The sequence below is a fragment of the Macaca thibetana genome, chromosome 15 (genome assembly GCF_024542745.1).
Source record: "Macaca thibetana thibetana isolate TM-01 chromosome 15, ASM2454274v1, whole genome shotgun sequence".
Lineage (NCBI taxonomy): Eukaryota > Metazoa > Chordata > Mammalia > Primates > Cercopithecidae > Macaca > Macaca thibetana.
In genome coordinates, this window is record NC_065592.1 from 5,047,592 (window position 1) to 5,074,900 (window position 27,309).

The window sequence follows — 27,309 nt, forward strand, 5'->3', positions numbered from 1 at the left end:
CTCTATTCACATCCCCACCTCCATCGACCCTAACCCCACTTTAGAGCGCCTTTATTGTCTAGGAACAGATATCACTGGAAAAGATCCTACAGGTGCCTTTGAGATACACTTTGTTCTTCCTCCTCCATCTCCCACCATTGCCCCCTCCTCAAACTCACAAAATCAAACTTGCCTCATGTTTCATGTTCAATGACAAAACCAAACTAACTATAGTAGAGGTCAAGGACTTAAAGCAAACCCTACCCATAGAGACTGGGTATCGAGATGTAAATGTCTGGCTGGAATGGATTAAATACTCCATTCATACCCTTAAGAAAAGCGATTGTTACCCTTGTGCGACGGGCAGGCTAGAAACTCAGATTACTCCCTTCCCACCCAGATGGGCCAAGCAATCAGGCATGGACTGTATGGTAGCTCTCTTCCAGCACCCCACAGCCTGGGGTCATGTGCCACTCTTTCACTACTTTTCCCAAAAGTCAGAAGCCTATGGAACATGCCCCCAACGGCCACTTGACTTCCAGCTCTTGATGCCAATTTTACCTCATGTCTCTCATGGCAAGGGGAAAATCTGACATTCCTCGAAAACCTCATGGGATTTAATGGGCCTAAACCTTTCCAAAAGCTAACCAATCAGTCAGCCCTACTCCATCCCCAAGCGGATGTATAGTGGTATTGTGGGGGAGCAATACTGAATATTCTGCCAAACTATTGGAGTAGCACTTGTGCTCTGAACCAATTGACCATCCCTTTCACCTTGGCATTTCACCAACCAGACAGGAAGCAGGTAGCCCAAAGGAAAAGAGAAGGCCCTCATGGGTCCTTTGACCCCTCATGTTTACATAGACAGTATTGGGGTCGCACACAGGAGGGTACCAAATGAATTCAAAGCTTGAAACCAAATAGCCACCAGGTTTGAGTCTATCTTATTCTGGTGGTCCACTATAAACAAAAATGTAGACTGGACACATTATATATACTAAAATCAACAGTGATTCATCAGTTACACCAGAGACGCCATAAAAGGAATAGCTGAACAATTAGGCCCTTCCAGCCAGATGGCCTAGGAAAATAGGATAGCCCTTGACATGATATTGGCCAAAAAGGGCAGAGTCTGTGTCATGATTGGGGTCCAATGTGGCACTTTTATCCCTAAACACAGCCCCGGACGGAACAATCACAAAAGCCTTATAAGGCCTTACCACCCGAGCAAATGAATTAGCTGAGAACTCTGGAATAGATGACCCCTTTACAGGTGTCACGGAGAAATGGTTTGGAAAATGGAAGGGACTCATGACCTCAATCTTTACCTCCCTTGCAATGGTTACAGGTGTACTCATCCTTGAGGGCTGCTGTATCATACCTTGTATTCGTGAGTTAACCCAAAGGCTCGTAGAAACAGCTGTCACAAAAACCTCCCCCACCTCTCCCCATCCGTCCTCAGATAAGCTCTTGCTCCTAGATGATCAAGAAGAAAAACAAAGCCAAATCCTGTTAAAGAAATTTGAAGAGGAAGAACTATAAAACCGAAGAGGGGAGGCCAGGCACTGTGGCTCACGCCTGTAATCCCAGCACTTTGGGAGGCCGAGGCAGATAGATCACGAGGTCAGGAGATCGAGACCATCCTGGCTAACATGGTGAAACCCCATCTCTACTTAAAAAAAATAAAAATAAAAAAAGGGAAATTGTTTAGACAACTAGGTTCCTCTTCAAAGATTCAACTTCCTTATTGTGGTAAAATACACATAAAATTTACCATCTCAACTATATAAATAATTTGTAAACCAATCCTATCCCACCCAACCTTTTCAAAAATCGCACATTTACCTTATTTGGGAAGGTTTAAGCCTTAGCCATTCGGGATCAGCTTAGGTTATGCGGTCCAACCCCAGCCATATGGGGAAGGACACAGAAACAGAAATTAGGGATAAAAATCCCTTCCCTCCTTTGTTCGATGTGCTCTTGGGACTGTAACAGGCACAAGCAGTACCCTTCTGCAGAAGTAAAGATGACTTGCTGAGAAATGTTCTAACTGCGCGTTTCTTTTGGCTACACCAAGCACTTGTTTCCAACACATGCAAACCAGAATGGAGGTCTCCCTGGACCTGGGTTTGGGCCACAACATTGCCCCGAATTCTGCAAGACCTTGGGCAAGACTGTACATTCTTCTGAACCAAGTCCTTTCCTGGCCCAAGCATTTGTGAATAACACATCGGTTTCATGCTTACACCTCCTGGTCTGACTGGGCTCTCCTTTGCAGAGCCTTTTATTCCTTCCCTTCCTCTGAACACTGGCTAGCTTGTTTTCAGGGAAGAAGTTCAGGGCAGTGGCAGGGAGCTCCTTGCACATCGCCATAACAAATGTTTTATGGAAACAGTGAGCTGATGGGACGAGGAGTGGGGGCTAGAAAGTCAGCCAAAAGGTGCGAGAACCTGGACTAGCCCCCAGCCCTGAATGTGGCAGGCTATTGTGCCATGGTAGGGGAGTGAAAGTTTCCTTCTGCTCCTCTTAGGGTTCCAACTGGGGCTCTTTACAAAAGAGAAAAACAGTTCATTGATGCATGTAGTGCACATCTCACTGGAGAAACCTCAACAAAAAGCAACTCAGAACAGTGATTGAGAACTGGGTTATGGAGCATCTTCAACAAAGAATAATCAACATGTGGGGAAATGACAGGACCCAGGAGAGCGGTTTTAGGCTTCCAAGGTTGGGAAACTGGCAAGGTGAGTATTGGGAGGAAACTAAGGCAGAAGGTTCGTTCATAGAGTCCTCGCATGCCTTCTTTTCTCTGGCTGATGCGTCTCTCTCCTATAAAGAGAATGTCCATCCTGCCTCAGGCAGCAGAGGGACAGGGCAGAGAGAGATTTCTCTGCTTCTGCTGTATCTTAGTGGCCTTCAGCTCAAGATAATTTCTGAGGCTCATTTTGGGGTGACATACTCTGGTGTCCTTCACGGTACAGGGCACAGACTCAGAGGACTGGATCCACAGCTGATTACTAAGCTCCTTCCATGTGCCAGGCCTGTCCAGGGAGAACACTCAGCCCCACAAACAGGGCAGGTGGCACCAGGATGCTGGGCTGTAGCCTAACCCTCAGCTTATGTGTGGGTGGAGGGGAGAACGCCCTCCCCATGTAGGGCTCCCTGGTCGTGTACCTGGAGACCAGCAGGGCTCTGCTATCTCAGAAGTGGCCTGTTGGAGTGGGGTCTGCAGGCAGGGCAGCCTTGGGCCAGAGTCCTTCGGGGGCAGGAACAGAGCCTCCAGGCTTGTCCCACTTGTCCCTCTTTGAATAGTTAAGGGCTGCCCACAGGGAATTTCCCTCTCTCCCTCCCTCCCTTCCTTCTTTCCTTCCATCTTTCATTCCTTGTTTCCTTCTTCCCTCCCTCCCTCCCTTTTTTCCCCTTTTCTTCCTCCATCCTTCCCTTTCTTCCTTCCTTCCTTATTGTGGTAAAATACACATAAAATTTACCATCTCTACTATATAAACATGCACAGCTCCATGGTGTTGAGTTCATTCACATCGTTGTGCAGCCATCACCAGCATCCATCTATAATACCCTTTTCATCTTCCCAGACTGAAACTCAGCACTGTTCACAGCTCCCATTCCCGCCTTCCCCAGGCACTCACCATTCTCCTATTTCTACGAATTTCATGACTCTAGTCCCTCAGATATGTGGAATCATGGCCAGGCATGGTGGCTCACATCTGTAATCCCAGCACTTTCGGAGGCCAAGGCAGGCGGATCACCTTAGGTCAGGAGTTCTAGACCAGCCTGGCCAACATGGTGAAACCCAGTCTCTACTAAAAATACAAAAATTAGCTGGGCATGGCGGCACACATCTGTGGTGCCAGCTACTCGGGAGGCTGAGGCAGGAGAATTGCTTGAACCTGGGAGGCAGAGGTTGCAGTGAGCCGAGATCACACCATGGCACTCCAGCCTGGGTGAGAGAGGGAGACTCTGCCAAAAAAAAAAAAAAAAAAAAGTAAATAGAATCACCTGGCATTTTTCCTTGTTGGACTGGCTTCTTTTACTTAGCATAAGGCATCAGGGTTCATCCACGCTGTAGCAGGTGTCAGCATCTCTTCCCTTTTTAAGGCTGAGTAGTGTTCCGTCTACAGACAGACCTATTCAGTGCAGCCATCAAGCCTTGGTGAACACTGCGGCTGCTTCCAGCTTTTGGCTATCGTGAGTTCTGCTGCTAGGAACACGGGCATGCACATGTCTCTTCCAGACTCCCTTTCCATTCCTTGGGTGTATACCCAAAAGGATTGCCAGCTCATTCAGTAATTATATATATATATATATATATATTTTTAGACGGAGTGTTGCTATGTTGCCCAGGCTGGAGTGCAGTGGTGCGACTTTGGCTCACTGCAACCTCCACCTCCCAAGTTCAAGCGATTCTCCTGCCTCAGCCTCCCAAGTAGCTGGGACTACAGACCTGAACCACCACAACCGGCTAATTTTTGTATTTTTAGTAGAGATGGAGGATTCACCATTTTGGCCAAGCTGGTCTTGAACTCCTGACCTCAAATGATCTGCCCTCCTCGGCCTCCCAAAGTGCTAGGGTTGTAGGTGTGAGCCACGGCGCCGGCCTCGTATGGTAATTCTGTTGGATGTTTCGAGGAATTGCCACACTTTTTTCCTGCGCCTGCACCAGGGACACGTCTTGGAGCTGGCGAACTGGACTTTGGGTGGGAGGGAAAGGAAGCATTAAAGATGCCCTCAGCTTTCACGGAGATGAGAACGGAGCCCTGGGAGGGCGGGACGGGATCAGGGTCCTGTGAACTTGTTATCAGTGTAAACCCCTCTGAGAGATACCAGCAAAAGCCGGACCAAGCCTCTGGGACGTCTCCTGGAGCCTTCAGGAGGTTCCTCCTCTTCGCAGTGGGGCGCGCTCTCCCCAGTCCCTGCAGCCGCCGCCGCCCTCTCCTGGGCTTCCTTGGGCGGAGGCCAGGCAAGGGCTGGGGTCGTGGCGGGGTGGAGCAGGGCTTAGTCCGCGGAACTGAGGTCCGCAAAGGGGCCTCAGGGCCCGGGGCGGGCGCCAGAGGGGGACTCGATCGCAGCCGGAACGCGAAGGTTCCTCAGTGTGCGGGGCGCAGAGCTCCGTGGGGCCGCAGGCCTGGGCCGGGGGAGCGACTCTGCTCAGGGGGGCGTCGCGGGCTTGGGGCACAGGGTCCTGCGGGGCTGGAGGGCCCGGCGCGTGCGAGCCGGGAAGCCGGGGGTCGTGGTTCTGGGGCTGGAGCTTCAGGGGTTCGTCTCCCCCGCACCCCCGGGGGAGCAGGATGTCAGGGGGTCGCCCCCGCCCCGGGGACAGGGCGTCAAGGGGTCCCCCGGGGGCAGGGCTTCAGGGGCACCCGGAGGGGCTCGGCCCCGGGCGGGATGCAGTGACAGGGCTCCAGGGGACCAGGGCTGCGAGGGGCGCGCGGGTCCCATGGGGGCGCGCGCGAGGAGGCGCCGTCCCTTCCTAGCAGGGGTCCCTGGGGACCCCCGGCCGCCTCCCGCGCCTCGCTGTCCTCACCCGAGTCCGGCTTCGGCAAGTCCGGGCGGCGGGCGGCGGGCGGCGCGGACCGGGAGGGGGCGCCTCGAGCTCACCCCGCCCCAGGGCTGCCGGGCGGAAGGCGGCAGCGGAGACCAGACGCTGAGCCATGGCCGAGCTGCTGCAGACGCTGACTGGTGAGTGCGGGTCTCGGCCCCGGGTGCCCGCGAGGGAGCCGCTGAGGCCGGAAATCCGGGGTGCACCCGACAGCCGGGCCGGGGGGCGCGCTCAGGGCCTCGAGGCTTCAGGCTGGCTGCCACCCCAGCCTCCGAGACCCTGGGTCCTGGGGAGCCGGCTGGCAGGTGGGCGCGGCCGCGCTGTGGGTGCCTGGGACCCGAAAGCAGGATGGGCGCGGTGGCGCAGCCTGGCCGGGGGGCTAGTCTCCGGGGTCCCCGGGTCCCGGTGAGGGCGGGATACCCCGACGCCGTGGCGGTCTCCGGCCTCTTTCCGCTCCACCCTCCCCGCTCCCCGCCTTCCATGAGCTGCTATTTTCAGCACCGACCGCCTGACCCTGGACGAGGACGAGGCTCCGGGCTGCCCTGCCCGGCCCCCAGCCCTACCCGGGTTGGCCGTGAACAGCCTCCATACCGTAAATGCGGAGGCGCCTCGAAAAGGCGAGGTGGGCAAGTTCAATGCCCAAGCGGGACTGGGGAACTGCGCCCCGGGCGCTCAGGTGATATAGGAGTTAAGAAGAAATTATTTAGGCAGCTGGGAGCGGTGACTCAGGTCTGTAATCCCAGCACTTTGGAAGGCCGAGGGTGGATCACCTGTCCTTAATTTTCTTGGGGCCAGAAGATGAATTGGGTATTTACCCAGACAACGACATCGCTTCAGAGGGAGGGATGCAGAACGCAGGGCCATGGGGCGCAGGCTGCAGGCCAGTGAACCCCAGCGCCAAAGGCCAGGGAGAGCCAGGTGGGGTGCTCAGAGCCAGCACACAGCCCTTTAATTTAGAGGAGTGCTGTGTACACATTTGGGGAGAGAAATGTTTTATTTTGATTTGGAATCAGGTGGGGGATAAGGCACAGTGAGGCCTGAGTTTGTGAGGGCTCCTGCCCGGGAGGTGCAGCCCCAGAGGTGCGAGAGGCAGAGGAGTGGAAAATTCATGAAGAAAACTGGGTGTGGTGGTAGGTCGAGGCCCTGCCCTCAACAATGCTCACCATTTGTCAGTGTTTACTGTGAGGCAGCACTGTGTTCCATACCGCTGAGTTCTCAGGAAAGAACAGTAAATCCTTCCCGAGCCATTCTTTCACCCATCGGAAAACAGGTTTGGAGAGATCTGGGACAGTGCTCTGGTCCCAAGCAGGAAGGGCTGAGTGGGACCTGGAACTCAGGTCTGACTGCAAACACCTGCCTCTTCCCTGTCCTGCCAGCGCGTTCCGGGTTCTTCCCTGTCCCTCCTTTGTGGTCTTTGTTTCCTTTTTTTGTTCCCTTTTTTTGTCTTAATATGTTTCAACAGATGTATACAATAAACTGCACATAAAAGGAACAGCTGGATACATCTTGACCCAGTCAAGATGATGAACACAGCTGCCACCCCAGGAGCCTGTCCTGCCCCATGGGTTATGCTGCCTTAGTTGGTCTCATGTCAGGGAGCCTTGGAGGATCGGGGACTCGGCAGGTGGTCTCCATACTCCTGGGGTTCTGGTATTGGGTCTGGCCCATGACCGCACCCACGACAAACATCTCGAAGACTAACAGGTTAGGTCTTTTGAGAAACCTGGCAAGTGAGTGCCCATTCTCAGGTTCCCCACATTCTGCATGTTGATTTAGTGATCCAACCAATGTTGGTTGAACACTGATGAGAACAAGCAGGCCTGTGCTAGAACGTGCCTGCAGCCGGGAGCTGGTGAGCAGGTGTCCCTAGGGACACCAATGGCGAGGGACGCAGTGTGTGGAAATCTAGGGCACAAGCATGCCAGGGAGAAAAGCTCACATGGGGGAAGGCCCTGCTCCAGAAATCAGTCAGGTTTGTTGGGGAGGGCAGGAGGGCAGGGTGGTGGAGTCAGAGGGAGTGGCCCCCCCGAAAAGCAGGAAGAGGACATGAAAGAGCCTTGGAGATGACAGTGAGGATGCAGTTGGTGGGTGGTGAGCTGGGTGTCGTATGCTGGCTCCTTAGAGAATGCCCAGCTCCTTCACACCCATCATAATCCCTGGAGGACTGAGACCATGTGAAGGAGTTTTGGAAGCTGACAGTGCACCGGGTCCCGGCTCTCCTCCATTCTGATGGGTTTCACCGGAGATTGGCCAAGAAGAGATCAAACTGTTCCGGGACCAAACTGAGGGTGGGCTGCTATTTCTCACAGTCCAATAATGAGATGCAGATGAACTGGGGAGGAAGAGAGTTTTTATTTCTGTAACCAGTTACAAGGATAAGACCTGGAAATTATCGCCAGACCAACTCAAAATTACAGTTTTCCAGAGCTTATATACCTTCTAAGCTATGTGTCTACGTGTAAGTGTGCATTCATCTAAAGACATAAGTAATTGACTTCTTTTAATCTATACCTAAGGTCTGAGTCCTGAAGACCTTCCTCTGCATCCTCAGTAAATTTACTTAATCTAAAACCCTTATGTTGTCTCCTAAATTGTGGGAGTTTGGGGAGTTCCTTCAGACCCCCAGTAAACCTATTTGTGGAGGCCTGGGGAGTTTCTTCAGACCCCCAATAAAACGTGTTTAATCCTAAATGGGTCCTGTTAAGAAGTCCTTTGTTATTTTGTCATGCTTGAAGGCCCAGGAAAGGTCTAGGCAAAACTCTTGGTAGGATTTTGTTACATTTCAGCCTTTGTATAAGGGCACTGGCTTTTAATATTTACCTTAACCACACAGTCAGTACTAAGACAGTTGTTATGGAGGCCTGCGTTGGTAAGACCTGACCTGGCCTTACTTGGAATGGTGCCCACAACTTCAAAAAATCAACTTTGATGGAGCCCTACTGAACACATCTAGCATCTGTCTTCCTTCAGTTTAGGGTCAATGGGCTGGGGTTGATGGCACCATTAAAAGAAATAGCTTTATTGATGTGTCATTGACATGCCATAACATTCACCTGTTTCAAATGAATTATTTTCAGTTAGTTTACAGAGTTGTGAAATAAATTTTATAACTTTTCCATCCCCAGCCCCCCAAAACTCCCTGGAACTCCTTTGCAGTCATTCCCCATTCCCACCTGGCCTCAGACAATCACTTTCTGTCTGTAGATTTGCCTTTTCTGGACAATTCATATGGAGTCCTATGTTACACAGTCTTTTGCACCTGACTTCCTTCACTTAGAATAATGTTTCTGAGATTCATGTATGTTGTAGTATGTATCAGTATTTAATTCCTTTTTATTGCTGAATAATCCATTGTGCGAGTAGACCACATTTTGTTTAGCCATTCATCAGTTAAAGGAGAGTTTGGCTCTTTCAGCTTTTTTGGCTATTTTTTTTTTTTTTTTTTTTTTTTTTGAGATGGAGTCTCGCTCTGTTGCCGAGGCTGGAGTGCAGTGGCTGGGTCTCAGCTCACTGCAAGCTCTGCCTCCCGGGTTTACACCATTCTCCTGCCTCAGCCTCCCGAGTAGCTGGGACTACAGGCACCCGCCACCTCCCCTGGCTAGTTTTTTTGTATTTTTTAGTAGAGATGGGGTTTCACCGTGTTAGCCAGGATGGTCTCAATCTCCTGACATCGCGATCCACCCGCCTCGGCCTCCCAAAGTGCTGGAATTACAGGCTTGAGCCAACGCCCCCGGCCTTTTTTAGCTATTTTAAACTGCACAACACTGCTATGAACATTCATGTACAAGACTTTGTGTGGACATATGTTTTCATTTCTCTTGGGTTGATACCCAGCAGTGGAATTGCTGAGTCATACAGGAAATAAATATTTAACATTTTAAGAAACTAGCAAACTGTTTTCCAAAGTGACTGCCCCACATCACATTCCCATCAGCAGTGTATAGTGGTTCTAATTTTCTTTTTCTTTTTTTCTTTTTTTGAGACAAGGTCTTGCTCTGTCACCCAGGCTGGTGTGCAATGGCATGATCTTGGCTCACTGCAGCCTCAATCTCTTGGGCTCAATTGCTCCTCCCACCTCAGCCTCCTGAGTAGCTGGGATTACAGGTGAGTACTACCACATCCAGCTAATTTTTATATTTTTTGTAGAGATGGGATTTTGCCATGTTGCCCAGGCTGTTCTCAAACTCCTGGGCTCAAGTGATCTGCCCACCTTGGCCTCCCAAAGTCCTGGGATTACAGGCGCGAGCCACTGCACCTAGCTGAGGGTTCCACTTTCTGTACATCTGTAGCAATACATACCATTCTTGTGGGTAAAAGGTAATATCTCATTATAGTTTTGATTTACATTTCCCCAATGACAAATGATGGCGAGTGTCTTTTCTTGTGCTTTTTAGCCATTTGTATATGTAAGTGAAATGCCTGTTGAAATGTTTTGCCTTTTAAAAATTGAGTTGTTTCCTTTGTTCAATTTTGAGAGTTCTTTACATATACTGAATATACAGTATCAGATATATATATATACACACACCAGATATATGATTTGCAAATATTTTCACTCCATCAAGTTTGTCTTAACACTTTCTTATTGGTGTTTTGAAGTACAAAATTTTACATTTTGATGCATTCCAATTTATTAACTTTTTCTTTTATTAATTGTGCATCTGGCATCATATCTAAGAAATCTTAATCAATGTCACAAAGATTTAATCTTATATTTTCTTCTAACTGCTTTCTTGTTTATGTGTAAGAATCTGTCCATTTTACCTAATTTGCATAATTTGTTGGCAAACAGTTGTTCATAGTATTTCTTTGAAATCCTTTTAATTTCTTTAAGATTGGAATTGGTGTCTCCTCTTTTAGTCCTGATTTTAGTTATTTGTGTTCTCTCTCTCTCTGGTCAATCTAGCTAAATCTTTGTCAATTCTGTTGATCTTTTCAGAGAATTGATATTTGATTGTTTTTACTTTATCTTTTTCTTTCTGTTCTCTAGTTCATTGGTTTCTACTCTAATATTTATTAATTTCCCTTCTTCTCACTTTGAGTTTAATTTGTTCTGTCATTTCTTTTTGTAGTTACTTACAATGGAAGCTTACACGCTGATTTAAGATTTTTTTTCTAATTTAGACATTGACAGCTATAAATTTCCCTTGAAACACAGCTTTAGTTATATCTCATAAATTTTGGTATGTCATGTTTACATTTTCATTCAGCTCAGAGTATATTTTGATTTTCTTCTTTGACCCATTGCTTATTTAGAAGTGTGTTAAGTTCTACATATTTGTAGATTTCCCAAATGTCTTTTGTCAATTTCTAATTTCATTCCCCTGTGGTTAGTGAAGAAACCTTGTGTATATCAGTCCTTTAGAATTTCTCAAGACTTATTTTATGGTCCAGCCTATGATGACCTTGGAGACTGTTCCATGTGCACTTGAGGAAAACGTGACTTCTGCTCTTGCCAGGTGGAGTGTTCTAGAGATGTCAGTTGGTGTCTAGTGATGTCAAGTCGTCTGTATCTACTGATTTTCTAATTATTCTATCCATTATTGAGAGTAGGGTAGGATTTTGGTGTCCAATCAGTGTTTTTTGGATTTTCTTTTGAGACAGGGTCTCACTTGGTTACCCAGGCCGGAGTGCAGTGGTGTGATCACAGCTGACTGCGGCCCAGCCCCCCCAAGGCTCAGGTCACCTCAGCCTCCTGAGTAGCTGCACCTACAGGCAAGCAGCATCATGCCTGGCTGATTTTTGTATTTTTTTTTTTGTAGAGACAGGGTTTTGCCATGTTACTCAGGCTGGTCACGAAATCCTGGGCTCAAATGACCCACCCGCCACGGCCTCCCAAAGTGCTGGGATTAGAGGCATGAGTCACCATGCCCTGCCCAACCATTATGGTTGAATTGACTGTTTCACCCTTCAGTTCTCTGAGTTTTGTTTTTTTTGGGGTTTTTTTTGTTTTTTTTTTTGTTTGTTTTTTTGAGATGGAGTCTCACTCTGTCGCCCAGGCTGGAGTGCAGTGGCCGGATCTCAGCTCACTGCAAGCTCCGCCTCCCTGGTTTATGCCATTCTCCTGCCTCAGCCTCCCGAGTAGCTGGGACTACAGGCGCCCACCACCTCGCCCAGCTAGTTTTTTTTGTATTTTTTAGTGGAGACGGGGTTTCACCATGTTAGCCAGGATGGTCTCGATCTCCTGACCTCGTGATCCGCCCGTCTCGGCCTCCCAAAGTGCTGGAATTACAGGCTTGAGCCACCGCGCCCGGCCCAAGTTCTGTGAGTTTTTGCTTCATGTATTTTGGGGCTAGATTGGCAGGTGTGTATATATTTCTGCTTGTTATATTTTCCTGATGTATTGACTTTATATCATGGCAGAATGTTTCTCTTTATCTCTAGTAAGATTTTTGATCTTAACAAAGTTGGCCAGATGTGGTGGCTCACGCCTGTAATCCAAGCACTTTGGGAGGCCAAGGCAGCTGGATCACCTGAGGTCAGGAGTTCGAGACTAGCCTGATAAATATGCTGAAACCCCATCTCTACTAAAAATACAAAAAAATTAGCCAGTCGTGATGGCATGAGCCTGTAATCCCAGCTACTTGGAAAGCTGAGGCACAAGAATTGCTTGAACCTGGGAGGCCGAGGTTACAGTCAGCTGAGATCGTGCCACTGCACTCCAACCTGGGTGACAGAGTGAGACTCTGTCTTAAAAAAACAAAAAATCTATTTAGTCCGATGTGAGTATTTCTCCTCAAGCTCCCTTATGGTTGTTTGCATAGTAAATCTACTATCCTTTTGTTTTGACCTATTTGTATCTTTGTTTCTAAAGTATGTCTCTCATAGGCAGCATACAGTCAAAGCTTAAAAAAAAAATCCAGTCTAAGGATCTCTGCCTTTTGATTGGCATGTTCATTCTATTCACATTCAGCGTTACTGTTGCTGTGGTTGTATTTCCAACTATCAGGTCACAATTTGTCTTCTACGTCTTATGCCTTTTTGTTCTTCTGTTCATCTTTTACTACCTTCTTTTGCATTAAGTATTTTCTAGTGTACCATTTAAATTCCCTTTTTCAAGTGTATATTTTAAAGTTATTTTGTTAGTGTTTGCTCCAGGGATTACAATATGCATTTTAATTTATCGGGATCTACTTCAGATTAATACTAATTTTAGTAAAATACAGAAACTTGACTCCAATACAACTCCATTTCCTCCCTCCTTGCTTGTGGTTTGTGGTATTATTGTCATATATGTTCATCTACATATGTGATAAACTCAACAACATGGTGTTATAATTATTGTTTCACACAATCTTATTTCTTTTCAATTCAGTAAGACAGGTAAGGAGAAAAACACTTTTCAAGTCTTTTATATTACACTGTATATTTACCACTGACTTTACTCTTGATTTCTTCCTGTATATTCAAGTTATTGTCTGGTGACCTTTCCTTGTTCCGGTATATATAATAGCTTCATTGCCTCCATGCTCCTCTGTGCTATTATTGTCATATATATGTTTATGCTGTGAGTCCATCAATTAAGTCAGCTTAGCAAGGTCTCAAGATACAAAGTCAATGAGTAAATCAGGCCGGGTGTGGTGGCTCACGCCTGTAATCCCAGCACTTTGGGAGGCCGAGGTGGGCAGATCACTTGAAGCCAGGAATTCGAGACCAGCCTGGCCCACGTGGCAAGACTTCATCTTTACAAAAATGCAAAAAAAAAAAAAAAAAAAAAAAAAAGTTGAGTGTGGTGGTGCATGCCTGTAATCCCATCTACTTGGGAGGCTGAGGCATGAGAATTGCTTGAACCCAGGAGGCAGAGGTTGCAGTGGCTGGGGATCACACCACTGCACTCCAGACTGGGCAACAGTGCAAGACTCCATCTAAAAAAAAAGAAAGAAAAACAAGAATAAATCAATTATTTTTCTGTAATACTTGCCACAATCAATTGAACCATGAAAAATTTTAAATACCATTTACAGTAGCATCATAACACATGAAATACTTAGAGAATAATTTACCAAATTAGGAGAAATGCCTATACAGTTAAAACAGCAATACAAACCAGGCACCATGGCGCATGCCTGTAATCCCAGCACTTTGGGAGGCCAAGGTGGCCAGATCGCTTGAGCCCAGAAGTTTGAGACCAGCCTGGGCAACATAGTGAGACCCTGTCTCTACAAAAAAAAAAAAAAAAAAAAGGAAAGAAAAAAATTAGCTGGGCATGATGGCATGCACCTGTAGCCCCAGCTACTCAGGAGGCTGAGGTGAGAGGATGACTTGCGCCCAGGAGGCAGAGATTGCAGTGCACTCCAGCCTGGGCTACACAGTGAGACCCTGACAAAAAAAAAAAAAAAAAAAAAAAAAAAGGTCATAAAAAAACACGAAGCTGCAAAATGTTGCTGACAAAAATTAAAGAAGACATAGATAAATGCAGAAATATATCATGCTCATAGATTGGAAGACTTACATTGCTAAACGGTCACTTCTCCCCAGATGGATCTACAGAGTCCACGTAATCTCAGTTAAAACTCCAGAATAAATTTCTGTAAAGTTGACAGCTGATTCTAAAATTTATATAGAAATGCAAAGGTCTCCGAATAGTCAAAACAATTAGAAAATGAAAAGCAAAGTTGGAAGACTTACCTTCCAGGCTGGATTTCAAGGTGGATTACACAACTACAGTAATGCAAATAGGTTGATATTAGGATAGACACATAGATCAATGGAATAGAATGCAGAGTTTAGAAACAGACCCATACAGATATAGTCAATTGATTTTTAAATAGTTGCTTTTTGACAAGGGTGGTAAGGTAATGTGATGGAAAAAGGAAAGTATTTTCAATTCAAATGGCTAAAATGACTGGATATCCATTGGGGGAAGAAAGGGACTTTAGCCTTTCACACCATACACGAAAATTATGGAATTCTGAAGAAAATAAGTGAAAATATTTGTGAACTTGGAGTAGGCAAAAATTTAATAGATGAGGCAAAAAAAGCTCAAACCCTAAAAATGGTTTCATTTTCATAAGGATAAATTAGAGTTTATCAAAATTAACACTTCCCTTCAAAGGAAAAATTAAGGAAAAATGAACAAATAAGCCACAGACTGAGAGAAAATATTTGTTTCCTAAGAAGTATTTTGTTTTCCATTTTTATGGGTTCATAGTAAGTGTACACATTTATGGGGTCTATGAGATATTTTGGTTCATACAACGGAAAATTCACATCAAGGAGAACTGGTATCCATCCCCTTGAGCAATTATCCTTTGTGTTACAAACAATTCAATTATACTTACTTTTAGTTATTTTTTTCTTTTTTTTTTTTTTTTTTTGAGACAGAGTCTCGCTCTGTCACCCAACCTGGAGTGCAGTGGTGCCATCTCAACTCACTGCAACCTCCGTCTCCCAGGTTCAAGCAATTCTCCTGCCTCAGCTTCCTGAGTAGCTGGGACTATAGGTGCCCACCACCACGCCCAGCTAGTTTTTGTATTTTTAAACTTTTTTTCTCATTTTTTTGAGATGGAGTCTCGCTCTGTCGCCCAGGCTGGAGTATAGTGGCGTAATTTTGGCTCACTGCAACCTCCGTCTCCCAGGTTCAAGAGATTCTCCTGCCTTAGACTCCAAGTAGCTGGGATTACAGGCAAGCGCCACCACGCCTGGCTAATTTTTTGTATTTTTAGTAGAGGCGAGGGTTTTACCATGTCGGTCAGGCTAGACTCGAATGCCTGACCTTGTGATCCACCTGCCTTGGCCTCCCAAAGTGCTGGGATTACAGGCATGAGCCACCACGCCTGGCCTTAGTTTTTGCATTTTTAGGAGAGATGAGATTTCACCATGTTGGCCAGGCCGGTCTTGAACTCCTGACCTCAGATGATCCACCTGCCTCTGCCTCACAAAGTGCTGAGATTACAGGTGTGAGCCACTGTGCCCGACCTCTCGTTTAGTTATTTTAAAATGTACAATTAAATTATTATTGACTATAATCTCCCTGGGTCTTATTCATTCTTTCTATTTTTTTGTACCCGTTAACCATCCCTACATACCTTCCCACCCCTGCCACTACCCTTCCAAGTCTCTGCGAACAATCCTTCTATTCTCTATCTCCATGAGTTTAATTGTTTTGATGTTTTGATACTACAGATAAGTGAGAACATGCAGTATCTGTCTTTCTGTGGCTGGCGAGAAAATATTTGTAATATTTGTATTTGGCAAAGGACTTGTATCCAAAATACAGAAATAAATTCTACTGCTCAATAATAAAAAGAGAAACAATTTATAATGAGACCCAGTGTCTACAAAAAGTAAAATAATTAGCCGGGCATGTTGGTGCATGTCTATAGTCCCACCTAATCAGGAGGCTGAGGGGGAAAGATTGCTTAAGCCCAGGAATTCGAGGTTGCAGTGAGCTGTGATCGTGCCACTGTACTCCAGTCTGGGTGACATCTCTAAAAAAAATAAAGGGCTGGGGGAGGTGGCTTATGCCTGGAATCCCAGCACATTGGAAGGCTGAGGGGTGGATCGCTTAAGTCCAGGAGTTCCCAAGACCAGCCTGGGCAACATGGTGAAACCCTATCTCTACCAAAATCACAAAAAATTAGCTAGGTGTGGTGCATGCCTGTAGTCCCAGCTACTAAAAAGGCTGAGGTGGGAGGATCACCTGAGCCCAGGAAGTTGAGGCTGCAGTGAGCCATGATCGTGCCACCACACTCTAACCTGGGCAACTGGAGTGGGACCGTGTCCCCCAAAAATATATATAAGTAAATAAATAAATACTAATAAAATGAGCTAAAGACTTGGACAGGCTTCATAAGAAACAAACAAATGGCCAATAAATACATGAAAAGATGATTGACCACAATTAGTCATTGGCCACAGTTAGATACCACTACTCATCCACTAGCATGGCTAAAGCATAAAAGAGTGACCATTAAGTGTTGACAAGAAAGTGGAGCACCCATGGCTCTCATACATTCCTGGTGGGAATGGAAAATTCAGTCACCACTTTGGAACACAGTTTGGCAGTTTCTTACAAAGTTAAACATATACTTACCATGTGACCCATCTTTTCCACTCCTTCGTATTTACTCAAGGGAAGTAAAAACACAGGTCCACAAATAACCTGCACATGGGTGTTTACAGAAGGGTTATTGCTAGTGGCCCCAAACAGTGAAAAAATCGAAGTGTCTGTCAATAAGAGACAGGATAAACGAATTGTGGCGGATTAACCATGGCGTGCTTCTCGGCAATAAAAAAGAATGAACAATTGATACACATGACAATATAGGTAAATCTTCAAAACAGCATGCAGTGTGATACAGCCAGACATAAAAGAGCATGCGTCAGACGATTCTGTTTATGGGAGACGCCAGGAAATCAGATCTGTGGTTGCCGGGGTCAGGAGAGACCTTACTGGGGTGATGAAAATGTGTATATGTTGTTTGGGGTGCTGATTACACGTGTACCTACATTGTGTGAAACTCATCAAAACCGTATACCTAAAGTGGGTACATTTCATTGGATGTAAGTTCTCCCTCAAATGAAATTGATTTTTAAAGTTTTTAAAAATGGAACCATTTTTGCCAAATTGAAGGAAAATTATTTCCACTGAGATTTCCCTACAGCCAAACAATCTACCAACTACAAAAATGGTAAAAATCATTTAGGACATGTAAAGTTCAAATGTTGCCTCCCACGTTTCTGTTTCAGGAAGCTATTCGAGATAAATTGTTTCATGGTCACAGGATTTAGAAAGGTGGAGGTAAATACACACAAGTATTATAAGATAAGAAGTAACAGATGAATTAGTTGAAAGGGACTGATTTCAGGGGAAGGAATAGGAACTGGGCCGGGAGATAGACGCCCTTCAGGCTTGCCCTTGTGAAAACAGAAGTCCCCTCTTACTGTGGGGGATACGTTCCGAGAAATTAAGCACAGGGTGGGATTAACAACCATAATTAATAATAAAATAGAACAATTATAACAATATACTGTCCGAGGCAGGTGGATCACTTGAAGTCAGGAGTTCGAGACCACCCTGGCCAACATGGTGAAACCCATCTCTACTAAAAATACAAAAAATTAGCCAGGCGTGGTGGTGGATGCCTATAAACCCAGCTACTTGGGAGACTCAGGGAGGAGAATTGCTTGAACCCCGGAGGCGGAGGCCATAGTGAGCCGCAGTTGCCCCTTTGCACTCCAGCCTGGGAAACAAGAGCGAAACTCTGTCTCAAAAACGAAAACAATATACTGTAATAAAGGTTATGTGAATGTGGTCTCTCTCTAAAAAAATATGTATATATATCTTAGTTTGTGGGGGTTTTGTTGTTTTATTTATTTATTTATTTTATTTTATTTTATTTTATTTTTTGAGACGGTGTCTCGCTCTGTCGCCCAGGCTGGAGTGCAGTGGCGAGATCTCGGCTCACTGCAAGCTCCGCCTCCCGGGTTTACGCCATTCTCCTGCCTCAGCCTCCCGAGTAGCTGGGACTACAGGCACCCGCCACCTCGCCCGGCTAGTTTTTTTGTATTTTTTAGTAGAGGCAGGGCTTCACCGTGTTAGCCAGGATGGTCTCGATCTCCTGACCTCGTGATCCGCCCGTCTCGGCCTCCCAAAGTGCTGGAATTACAGGCTTGAGCCACCACGCCCGGCTGTTTTGTTTATTTTTAAAGCAATCACTCTGCTACCCAGGCGGGAGCGCAGTGGTGCAGTCATGGCTCACTGCAACCTTCACCTCCTAGTCCACCTCAGCCTCCTGGGACCCGAGGTGTGCACCACTATGCCCCGCTAATTTTTTTTTTTTTTTTTTTCACAGAAATGAGTTCTCACTATGTTGCCCAGGCTGGTCTAGAACTCCTGGCTTCCAGCAATTCTCCTGGCTCAGCCTCCCAAAGTCCTGCGATTATAGGCACGAGCCACCAGACCTGTCCTCAAAATATTTTACTGTACTGTACTCACCTATTATTGGGCTTTGGTTGAGCATGGGTAACAGAAACTCCAGCAAGCGAAGGCGTGGATAAGGGGGAACTACTGTACACAACTTTAATATACATAAAAATCACCTTAAAAGAAAGACAATGATTGTTTCCAGGGCAGGAGCCTCTGAGAGGGCAGGGAGATACTAGGGGAAGTTGGTGGCTCCTCTCGCTGGCAGGAACTGGTCTGGGCTCCTGGCTCAGCCTGGCCATGAGGCTGTCCTGGCCTCCCTCGGTGGATTCAACGGTGACCTCGAGGTGCCATTTCAGTGTGGTTTGTTCCGGTCTCCCAGGGGAAGGGGGTGCTGAGTGGAAGGAGGTCATTGGGAAGCCGGGGTGACTCTCAGAGTCTGCAGGAGCAGTCGGGCTGATGAGCTGGGAGGAGCAGACTGCCTCCCTCTTCTCTGAGTGGGAGGAGGGCTGGATCTGGACTGGGTTTAGAGATGCTCAGGTGGGGCTCAAAGCATCACCTGTGGGGCAGAGGGACCGTCTTGGCAGGTGAAGGCCCGTCACAGGGCGTGGGGCCTGAATCACAAGACAAGACAGGTAAAGTGGGGCAGGTGAGAGAAGGAAGGTGAGTAATCTGATTTTTCCACTCCTGTTTTCCAGGAAAACCAAAATGCTACACATTTCTACCTATGATCCTTTTCTTAATGATGCTGGTCTTGGTCTTGTTTGGGTAAGACACACTTGACCATTGAGGCTGGCCTGGTTTGGGGAGAAGTGGCCACAACAGCCAATCAGACCCATGGGGCCCCCCTGAGTCCCCCAAATATTACAGTCATCAGGGTCCTAAGGACAGTTGCTGCCCGCGTCCAGCTCTGGTAGAGGGTGTGTTTACTTGCTCCCTTATTTAAGCCTCACCTGGGCAACGGGCTCATCTCCCTCCCATTTAAAATTTTCCTGAGTGGGGAGTCTGGGGCTAGGAGAGCAAGCCTCTTGCCCAGAGTTGTGTGGCTGGCGATGGGGAAGGCAAATCTGGGACCCAAGCTGTTAGTCGCCTCCAGACACAGAAGGCCCCAGAACCACAGAATGAAGTCACCTGCCCGCTCTACTGGGGCATCTGTGGATACGGCCTGGAAACACTGCCTGAGGTGGCCTTAGGGACTACACTGACCAACGCACGGGTGGCGCGGGGTGGGGCTCCGCCGCTCCTGCAGGTGCCCATACATGAGCAATATCCCAGGGACCACCGTCCTACCCACCTCCCAGTGTGGGACGTGGCGAGGCGCCTGAGCTTTGCTGAGAACTTGCCCTGCCTGCCTCGAGGCCTTGCAGCTTCACCAGGAACTCTTGTGCTCATGCTGCTGGCCACACCATGCGCTTTTTGGAGGAAGGGATGAACAGGCAGTCTTGGTTCTGTGTCCTGAGTCTTGGCGCAATTCCTTCCTGCAGTTACGGGGTCCTAAGCCCCAGAAGCCTAATGCCAGGAAGCCTGGAACGGGGGTTCTGGTGAGTGCAGGGAAGGGCAGGTGGAGCGTCCATGCTGGCCAGGGTGCTGGCTGTGGGCTGGGGTCCCACTCTGGGAACTCCCACTCCCTCTTCTGGGCATACACATGGGTAGGCCTAGGCCCCCTCTCGATGCTCTGCCCAGCATAGACGTGGTCAACTCTGTGGCCTTGAAGGGTCACCTGGATATGTCTGCCTCCACATCTCTGGAGTCAGCCTTGACCTCCCTTCTGACCTCCAGTCCCCAACTCCAGGCTTACCCAGAGTTACCACACACGGTCTCTGCTCCCTGCCCTCACCCCGCCTCCCGAGTCATCTTCCACCAGCCATCCTCAATTCTCCCTTTGCCCTCACCCCTACACTGGGTTCCCAAATCCTGCCAGCCCTGCTCTTCAGCAGCTCGCATGCCCACTGGCCTCTCTGCCTTCAATGTCCTGCTCCAGGGGTCTGGTGGGGCTGCCCTCATCTCTGCGACAGCCTCAGACTTGTCTCCCCATCCCCGTCAGCCCTGTCCCCCTTCTCCTCACAGCAGCTGGAGTGATCTTTCCAGAATATAAGGTAGGAGGCTCTTCATGGTCTGATCCCGCCTTCCTGACCTCTCCAGCCTCATCTCTCCCTCCTTTGCCCTCGCCCTCTATGCTCCAGCCAAAGTGGCTTGTCACTCATCCACCTGCCGTGCTGTCATGACTCCAGGCCTTTGCCTCTGCTATGGCCTCTGCTGGGACCACTCTTGTCTCTCCCCTGCCGTGTCTGCTAATTTCCACTTGTGTCAGTGATCCATGGCTGCAGAACACACCACCCCATCCATGGAAAGCAATCACAATCATTGATTACTATCTTTCCCTGGGCCTCCTGGGGCGGACTGGGCTCAGCTGGGTGGTTCACTTTGGGGCCTCAGCAGGCATTGGCAGACGGTGGCTGGGGTCATTGCAAAGACTGCCCTGTGTCTCTGGCAGTTGATGCTGGCTCTCAGCTGAGACACCTACTTAGGGCCTCTCTCAGGGGCCTGGGCTCCTGCTCAGCTTTGTTGGGAGGCTCCAAGACCAACATCCCAAAAAAGATGAGACAGAAACCAGATCGCCTTTTAGGGTCTGGCTTCACAAGTCACCCAGCATCACTTCTGCTGCATTTTATTTCTTAGAAACACGGAATATCAGACCCCATCTGTTGATGGGAGGGGGCCTCACGGTTTGCAGACATGTTCTGAAACTCCACTCTGCCCGGCCTTGGCTTTGATGTGTCTGGTGAATGTGTGGGCTGTGAGGCTCCACGAACGTAGACCTCAGACTGCAGTGTTGGCCATTACAGGGTCTGGCACATGGGCCCATGCCAGGCCCATCGCCACAGTGATGGCTGTTCTGTGACTATTTCTGGTGGACTCTGCTCCACACTCCAGGGCTGACACTATGTCCCTTCCACTGGGACCCTCAGCTGGCTTCCATGCACTTGTGCCCTAAATCCTGCTCCTGGAATAAACTTCATCTCCTGTGTTCTCATTCTGCAGCACGGCTTTTAGGGAACCAGATGGTCTGCAGCGTGTCTCATTGCCAAGGTATAATGTCAGTGCCTCCCATGTCACAGAATTGTCCTGCAGCCCTGGCACATGTGTGCGTGTGGAGAGAAGCATGTGGGAGCTGGGGCAGGTCCTCTTTCCTCCTGTGGCTCCGAGGGTGGAGGCTGTTCGTTCCTCAGTTTCTGCCCTGACTTGGCCCTTGTCCTGCAGCTACTCAGAGCATGATGGAACTGGAGCTTCAATTTTGACCAGCTACATGTTGCTGGCTTTTGTGTATGTGTGTGTGATGGAGTCTCACTCTGTTGCCCAGGCTGGAGTGCAGTGGCACCATCTCTGCCCACTGCAACCTCTGTCTCCCGGGCTCAAGTGATTCTCCTGCCTCAGCCTCCCGAGTAACTGGGATTACAGGCGCCCACCACCACACCTGGCTAATTTTTGTATTTTTAGCAGAGACAGCATTTCACCACATTGGCCAGACTAGTCTTGAACTCCTGACTTCAAATGATCCGCCTGCCTCAGCCTCCCAAAGTGCTGGGATTACAGGCGTGAGCCCCTGCACCTGGCCTTCAAATTGGCTTTTAAAGAGGATGACGAGCTGGTCTGTTCTGTCTGGGGCCTTGGGGGCCTGCTTCCCAGGATGTGGGCCTGTATCAGTGCTGACGAGAAAGACTAGGCAATCAATGCCAAGCTGGCCACACTGCTTTTGATTTTTTTTTTTAATTGTGGTAAAATACACTTAACAAAATTTGCCATCTTAGTCATTTTGGAGTGTTCAGTCCATTCACATCGCTGTGCAGCCATCACCACCATCCATCTCTAGAACTCTTTTCATCTTGCAAAACTGAAGCTGTGTCTCCATAAAATAACAACCCCGTTTCCCCTGCCCCAGCTCACCATTCCATGGTCTGTTCTTACGAGTCTGACTACTCGAACTTCCTTTTATAAGTGGAATCAACGGTAACTGTCTTTTTATAACGGGCTGAAATCACTGAGCGTGATGTCCTCACAGTCCATCCAGGTTGTACCAAGTGTCAGAATTTCCTTCCTGTTTTCTGCTGACACCCTGCTTTCAAAGGCCATCTTGGACATTCAAATTGTGGCCATTACTGACAGTTGAAATGGCCCTGGCTCATGCCTCCTGGCCCTCTACAGTACTTTAGGTGGGGACAGCACTGCGGCCCACACGTCCCCACAGGCTGCGTGTGGCACCTGACAGTGCTTCGTGCCACCGTGGAGCAGGTGTTACTCTCCCACTTCTCAGAGAGGAGGCCGGGCTCTGGAAGCCACCAGCCCACAAGGAGGCCCAGCAGGCTTCGGGCCCAGGTGGGGCAGTCTGCACATCTCAGGGCCTTTCCCTGGGAACAACAAGGGACAGAGGCCACACACCCAGCCTCCTGTCTGCCCACAGTGAATTAAGACACAACCCCTTACGTCCCTCCCAGCCTTAAGTGCAAAGCAATGGCCCCTAAGGTCACTTGGTCCCTCTTGCCAGTTTACAAGCTCTGAACCAGAGACTCTGAGCTCCGGCCGGCCCTTCCCCGAGGTCCTGGGATTGTGAGCTGACACAGCCCCCGAGCAGCCACAGCGATTCCAGCCCGAGAGTGTGGCCTTGGCGGGAGGGTTGACGCCCAGTCACGGTTCAGCAGCTGTGCACACCCCCTGCTTACCTGCATCCCACGCTTTCCACGCAAACTCACGTGACGGCGCTTTGTGCTTGCAGGATGGTCTACCCCCAGCCAAAGGTGCTGACACCCTGGTGAGTAAAGTTACTGAAGCTGAGACTGAACGCAGCTCAAGGGGCTGTTCTGATGGTATTAGAGGGCGGTTTCCTTGATGTAAATCTCAGTTGGGGCTGCTTTGCCATTCCCTCCTCTCAGGTTCTCCTGACATCTGAATTCGGAGGCCCACATGGCTGTCCTCTTTCCCTTTGCTTTCTTTGACTTGTGTCTCTTGTTTCCTGTCCCTTTGCTCACCAAAGCCCCTGCAAAGGCCTAATAGGTACCTCCTTCCTGGGGAGGGGCAGCGGGGGGAGGGTGCGGGGGAGGGGTGGTTCCTATGTCTGCCAGCAAAGCTCAGCTTCCTCTGTGTTGCGGCAGGTCCAATGTTGAGGGAGGGCTGGGAATGATTCGCCCAGTTGGAGTCGCATTTGCCTCTGGCTGGTTTCCTGGGGAAGGGTGGCTGCCTCTGGAAGGGTGGTCAGAGGAGGCGGAAGCTGAGTGGAGTTTCCAAGTGGGGATGGCCGTGTGCCAGAGGCGCATGTGGGTGGCACCCTGCCAGTTCCATGTGACCCCACGTCTCTCTCCATGTGCAGTAGGAAGGACGTCCTTGTCGTGACCCCTTGGCTGGCTCCTATTGTCTGGGAGGGCACGTTCAACATCGACATCCTCAACGAGCAGTTCAGGCTCCAGAACACCACCATCGGGTTAACTGTGTTTGCCATCAAAAAGTAAGTCAGTGAGGTGTTTGCCATCAAAAAGTAAGTCAGTGAGGTGGCTGAGGGCAGAGACCCAGGCAGTGACAAGTGACCACAGACACTGAGGTCTCCCCTTGTGTTCAAGACAGAGTGGGGCGGTGGCCAGCCTTGTCCTCCCAGAGGGTAGATGGGAAAGTTCATTCACGCAGCATCTTACTGAGCTCACGTGGGCTCGCCGGGTCCGTAAAACCCTTTGTGAGTGGTTTGCCAATGAGCCAGCTGGGGCAAAGCAGCCACGATGCCTGTTCCATAAACTCGGGGCCTCAGGGGCACACTTGCTGAATGATGGGAGATCCCCCATCCCCACGGTGGTGGCCCTGGGGAACCTCAAGGAGGGACCTGCCATCTGAGGCAGTTGGAGAAAATGTCCTGGGGTGGGGGAGGCACCTGACTTGGGCCTAGAGGGTCTACCATGGACTCGGGGTTTACGGCCTCAACAAACCCTTGCTCACCCCTATTATTTCAGGGTTCACCTTCTTCCCTTCCCCCACATGGTAGGCCTGGTTCCTGATCCAGTGGGGAGTCCAGGAACGACCTACACTTAGGAATACCTGCAGTTCAAGCCTGGGATGGGGAAGCTCTAGGGTGTAGAGGCCGGTGTGTGGGGGCCTCGTGCGCAGCTTATAATGAGGGGGCACGTGGCCGGCCCGGCCGTAAGAGTGGCAGCTCTGTGGGGAGGCATGGCTCAGGCCAGGCTGAGGGAGAGTAAGCGGGCGCCAGCCTGCGGCCTGCTACCAGCCTCCAGACGCCTGCCCTCGGCCCTCTTTACTAAGAGCGGGTGCTGGTGGTCCCTCCATCACTGAGAAGAGGATGAAGTGAGTCGGAGCCCGAGGACAGGACAGGGCAGGAGAACGTGGTGCATCTGCTGCTCTGAGCCTTCCAATGGCCGCTGGTGGGTGCACGCAGGGCGGGCCTCCTGCAGCCCAGGGGCACAAGGCTGGCTGCTCCCCCAGCCCCTCGTTCGCCTGCCTTGCAGATACGTGGCCTTCCTGAAGCTGTTCCTCGAGACGGCGGAGAAGCATTTCATGGTGGGCCACCGGGTCCACTACTACGTCTTCACCGACCAGCCGGCCGCGGTGCCGCGCGTGGCGCTGGGGACCGGTCGGCAGCTGTCGGTGCTTGGGGTGCGCGCCTATAAGCGCTGGCAGGACGTGTCCATGCGCCGCATGGAGATGATCAGCGACTTCTGCGAGCGGCGCTTCCTCAGCGAGGTGGATTACCTGGTGTGCGTGGACGTGGACATGGAGTTCCGTGACCACGTGGGCGTGGAGATCCTGACTCCACTGTTCGGCACCCTGCACCCCGCCTTCTACGGAAGCAGCCGGGAGGCCTTCACCTACGAGCGCCGGCCCCAGTCCCAGGCCTACATCCCCAAGGACGAGGGTGATTTCTACTACTTGGGGGGGTTCTTCGGGGGGTCGGTGCAGGAGGTGCAGCGGCTCACCAGGGCCTGCCACCAGGCCATGATGGTCGACCAGGCCAACGGCATCGAGGCCGTGTGGCACGACGAGAGCCACCTGAACAAGTACCTGCTGCGCCACAAACCCACCAAGGTGCTTTCCCCCGAGTACCTGTGGGACCAGCAGCTGCTGGGCTGGCCTGCGGTCCTGAGGAAGCTGAGGTTCGCGGCGGTGCCCAAGAACCACCAGGCGGTCCGGAACCCGTGAGCGGCTGCCAGGGGCTCTGGGAGGGCTGCCGGCAGCCCCGTCCCCCTCCTGCCCTTGGTTTTAGCAGAACGGGTAAACGCTGCTTCCTTTGTCTGTCGTGTTGCGAGTAACTGAAGCCTAGGTCTCACCCCCACCTCAAATCACACACACCCCCTTCCCGCCACAGAGACACACCATTACATACACGGACACACACAGACACACAGACACACGATCACACACATTCCCTCCCCGCCACAGAGACACACCATTACATACACAGACACACAATCACACATACCCCTCCCCACCACAGAGACACACCATTGCATACACAGGCACACACAGACACACAATCACACACACCCCCTCCCTGCCACAGAGACACACCATTACATACATACACACAGAAAGACACACACAGACACACAATCACACACACCCCCTCCCTGCCACAGAGACACACCATTACATACATACACACAGAAAGACACACATGGACACAATCACACACATTCCCTCCCCACCACAGAGACACACTGTTACATACACAGATACACAATCACACACCCCCCGTCACAGAGACACACCATTACATACACAGACACACACAAACACAAAATCACACACACCCCCTCCCTGCCACAGAGACACACCATTACATACATACACACAGAAAGACACACACAGACACACAATCACACACACCCTCTCCCCGCCACAGCAACACACCATTACATACACAGACACAGAAAGTCACGCACAGACAGAATCACACACATTCCCTCCCCACCACAGAGACACACTGTTACATACACAGATACACAATCACACACCCCCTCCCTGCCACAGAGACACACCATTACATACACAGACACACACAGAAAGACACAGACACAAAATCACACACACCTCCTCCTTCCCACAGAGACAAACCATTACACAGACACACACAGACACACAATCACACATATCCCCTTTCCGCCACAGAGACACATCATTACACACACACACACAGACACACACAGACACACAATCACACACACCCCCTCCCCACCACAGAGACACACCATTACACACACACATAGAAAGACACACACAGACACACAATCACATACACCCCCCTCCCCACCACAGAGACACACTGTTACATACACAGACGTACACAGAAAGACACACACAGACACACAATCACACCCCCTCCCTTCCACAGAGACACACCATTACACACACAGACAGAGAAAGACACAGACACACAATCGCACACACCTCTTCCTGCCACAGAGACGCACCATTACATACACAGACACACAGAGACACACACAGAGACACAGACACACAGCCATACACAGAAAGACACACACAGAAAGACATGCATGCAGACACACACAGACACAGATACAAAGACACACACATATAGACAGACATGCACAGAGACACATGCAAAAATGCACAGAGAAAGACATACAGAAGTGCACAGACACATAAGACCACACAGACACACAGACATGCATGCAAACACACAGACACACAGACACATAGACATACAGACATGCACACACACAGATACATAGACATGCAGACATGCACAGAAACAAAGACGCATGCACACAGACTTAGGCAGCTGGAATTCAGTGCCTGGGGCATAAGTTCCTGGAGGGGCAGCCACCTTCAGGCCCCACAGTGAGGTCCTGAGGAAGCTTCCCCTTAAACAAGGGATCATGGAGGAGGTCTCTTC

At 49.5% G+C, this 27,309-nt stretch overlaps 2 protein-coding genes across 8 annotated transcripts in view; one reads left to right on the plus strand and one right to left on the minus strand.

Annotated features, from left to right (window-relative positions):
- The window catches only part of DPH7 (diphthamide biosynthesis 7), an 807,287-nt gene that overhangs the window by 660,166 nt on the left and 119,812 nt on the right, over positions 1 to 27,309 (minus strand). The gene's annotated exons all lie outside the window — the stretch shown is intronic.
- Positions 5,607 to 25,764, plus strand: ABO (ABO, alpha 1-3-N-acetylgalactosaminyltransferase and alpha 1-3-galactosyltransferase). 7 transcript variants are annotated; one of them, XM_050760192.1, is made up of 7 exons: positions 5,623 to 5,673; positions 19,100 to 19,169; positions 19,886 to 19,942; positions 21,444 to 21,491; positions 23,173 to 23,208; positions 23,764 to 23,898; positions 24,902 to 25,764. In XM_050760192.1, the coding sequence occupies exons 1-7, from the start codon at positions 5,646 to 5,648 to the stop codon at positions 25,590 to 25,592; spliced, it is 1,065 nt and encodes a 354-aa protein (XP_050616149.1). In that variant the 5' UTR covers positions 5,623 to 5,645; the 3' UTR covers positions 25,593 to 25,764. The 7 variants fall into 7 exon arrangements, with proteins under 7 accessions (XP_050616152.1, XP_050616156.1, XP_050616149.1 ...); XM_050760193.1 differs by lacking the exon at positions 21,444 to 21,491; XM_050760197.1 differs by lacking the exon at positions 19,100 to 19,169 and having other exon boundaries at positions 5,630 to 5,673.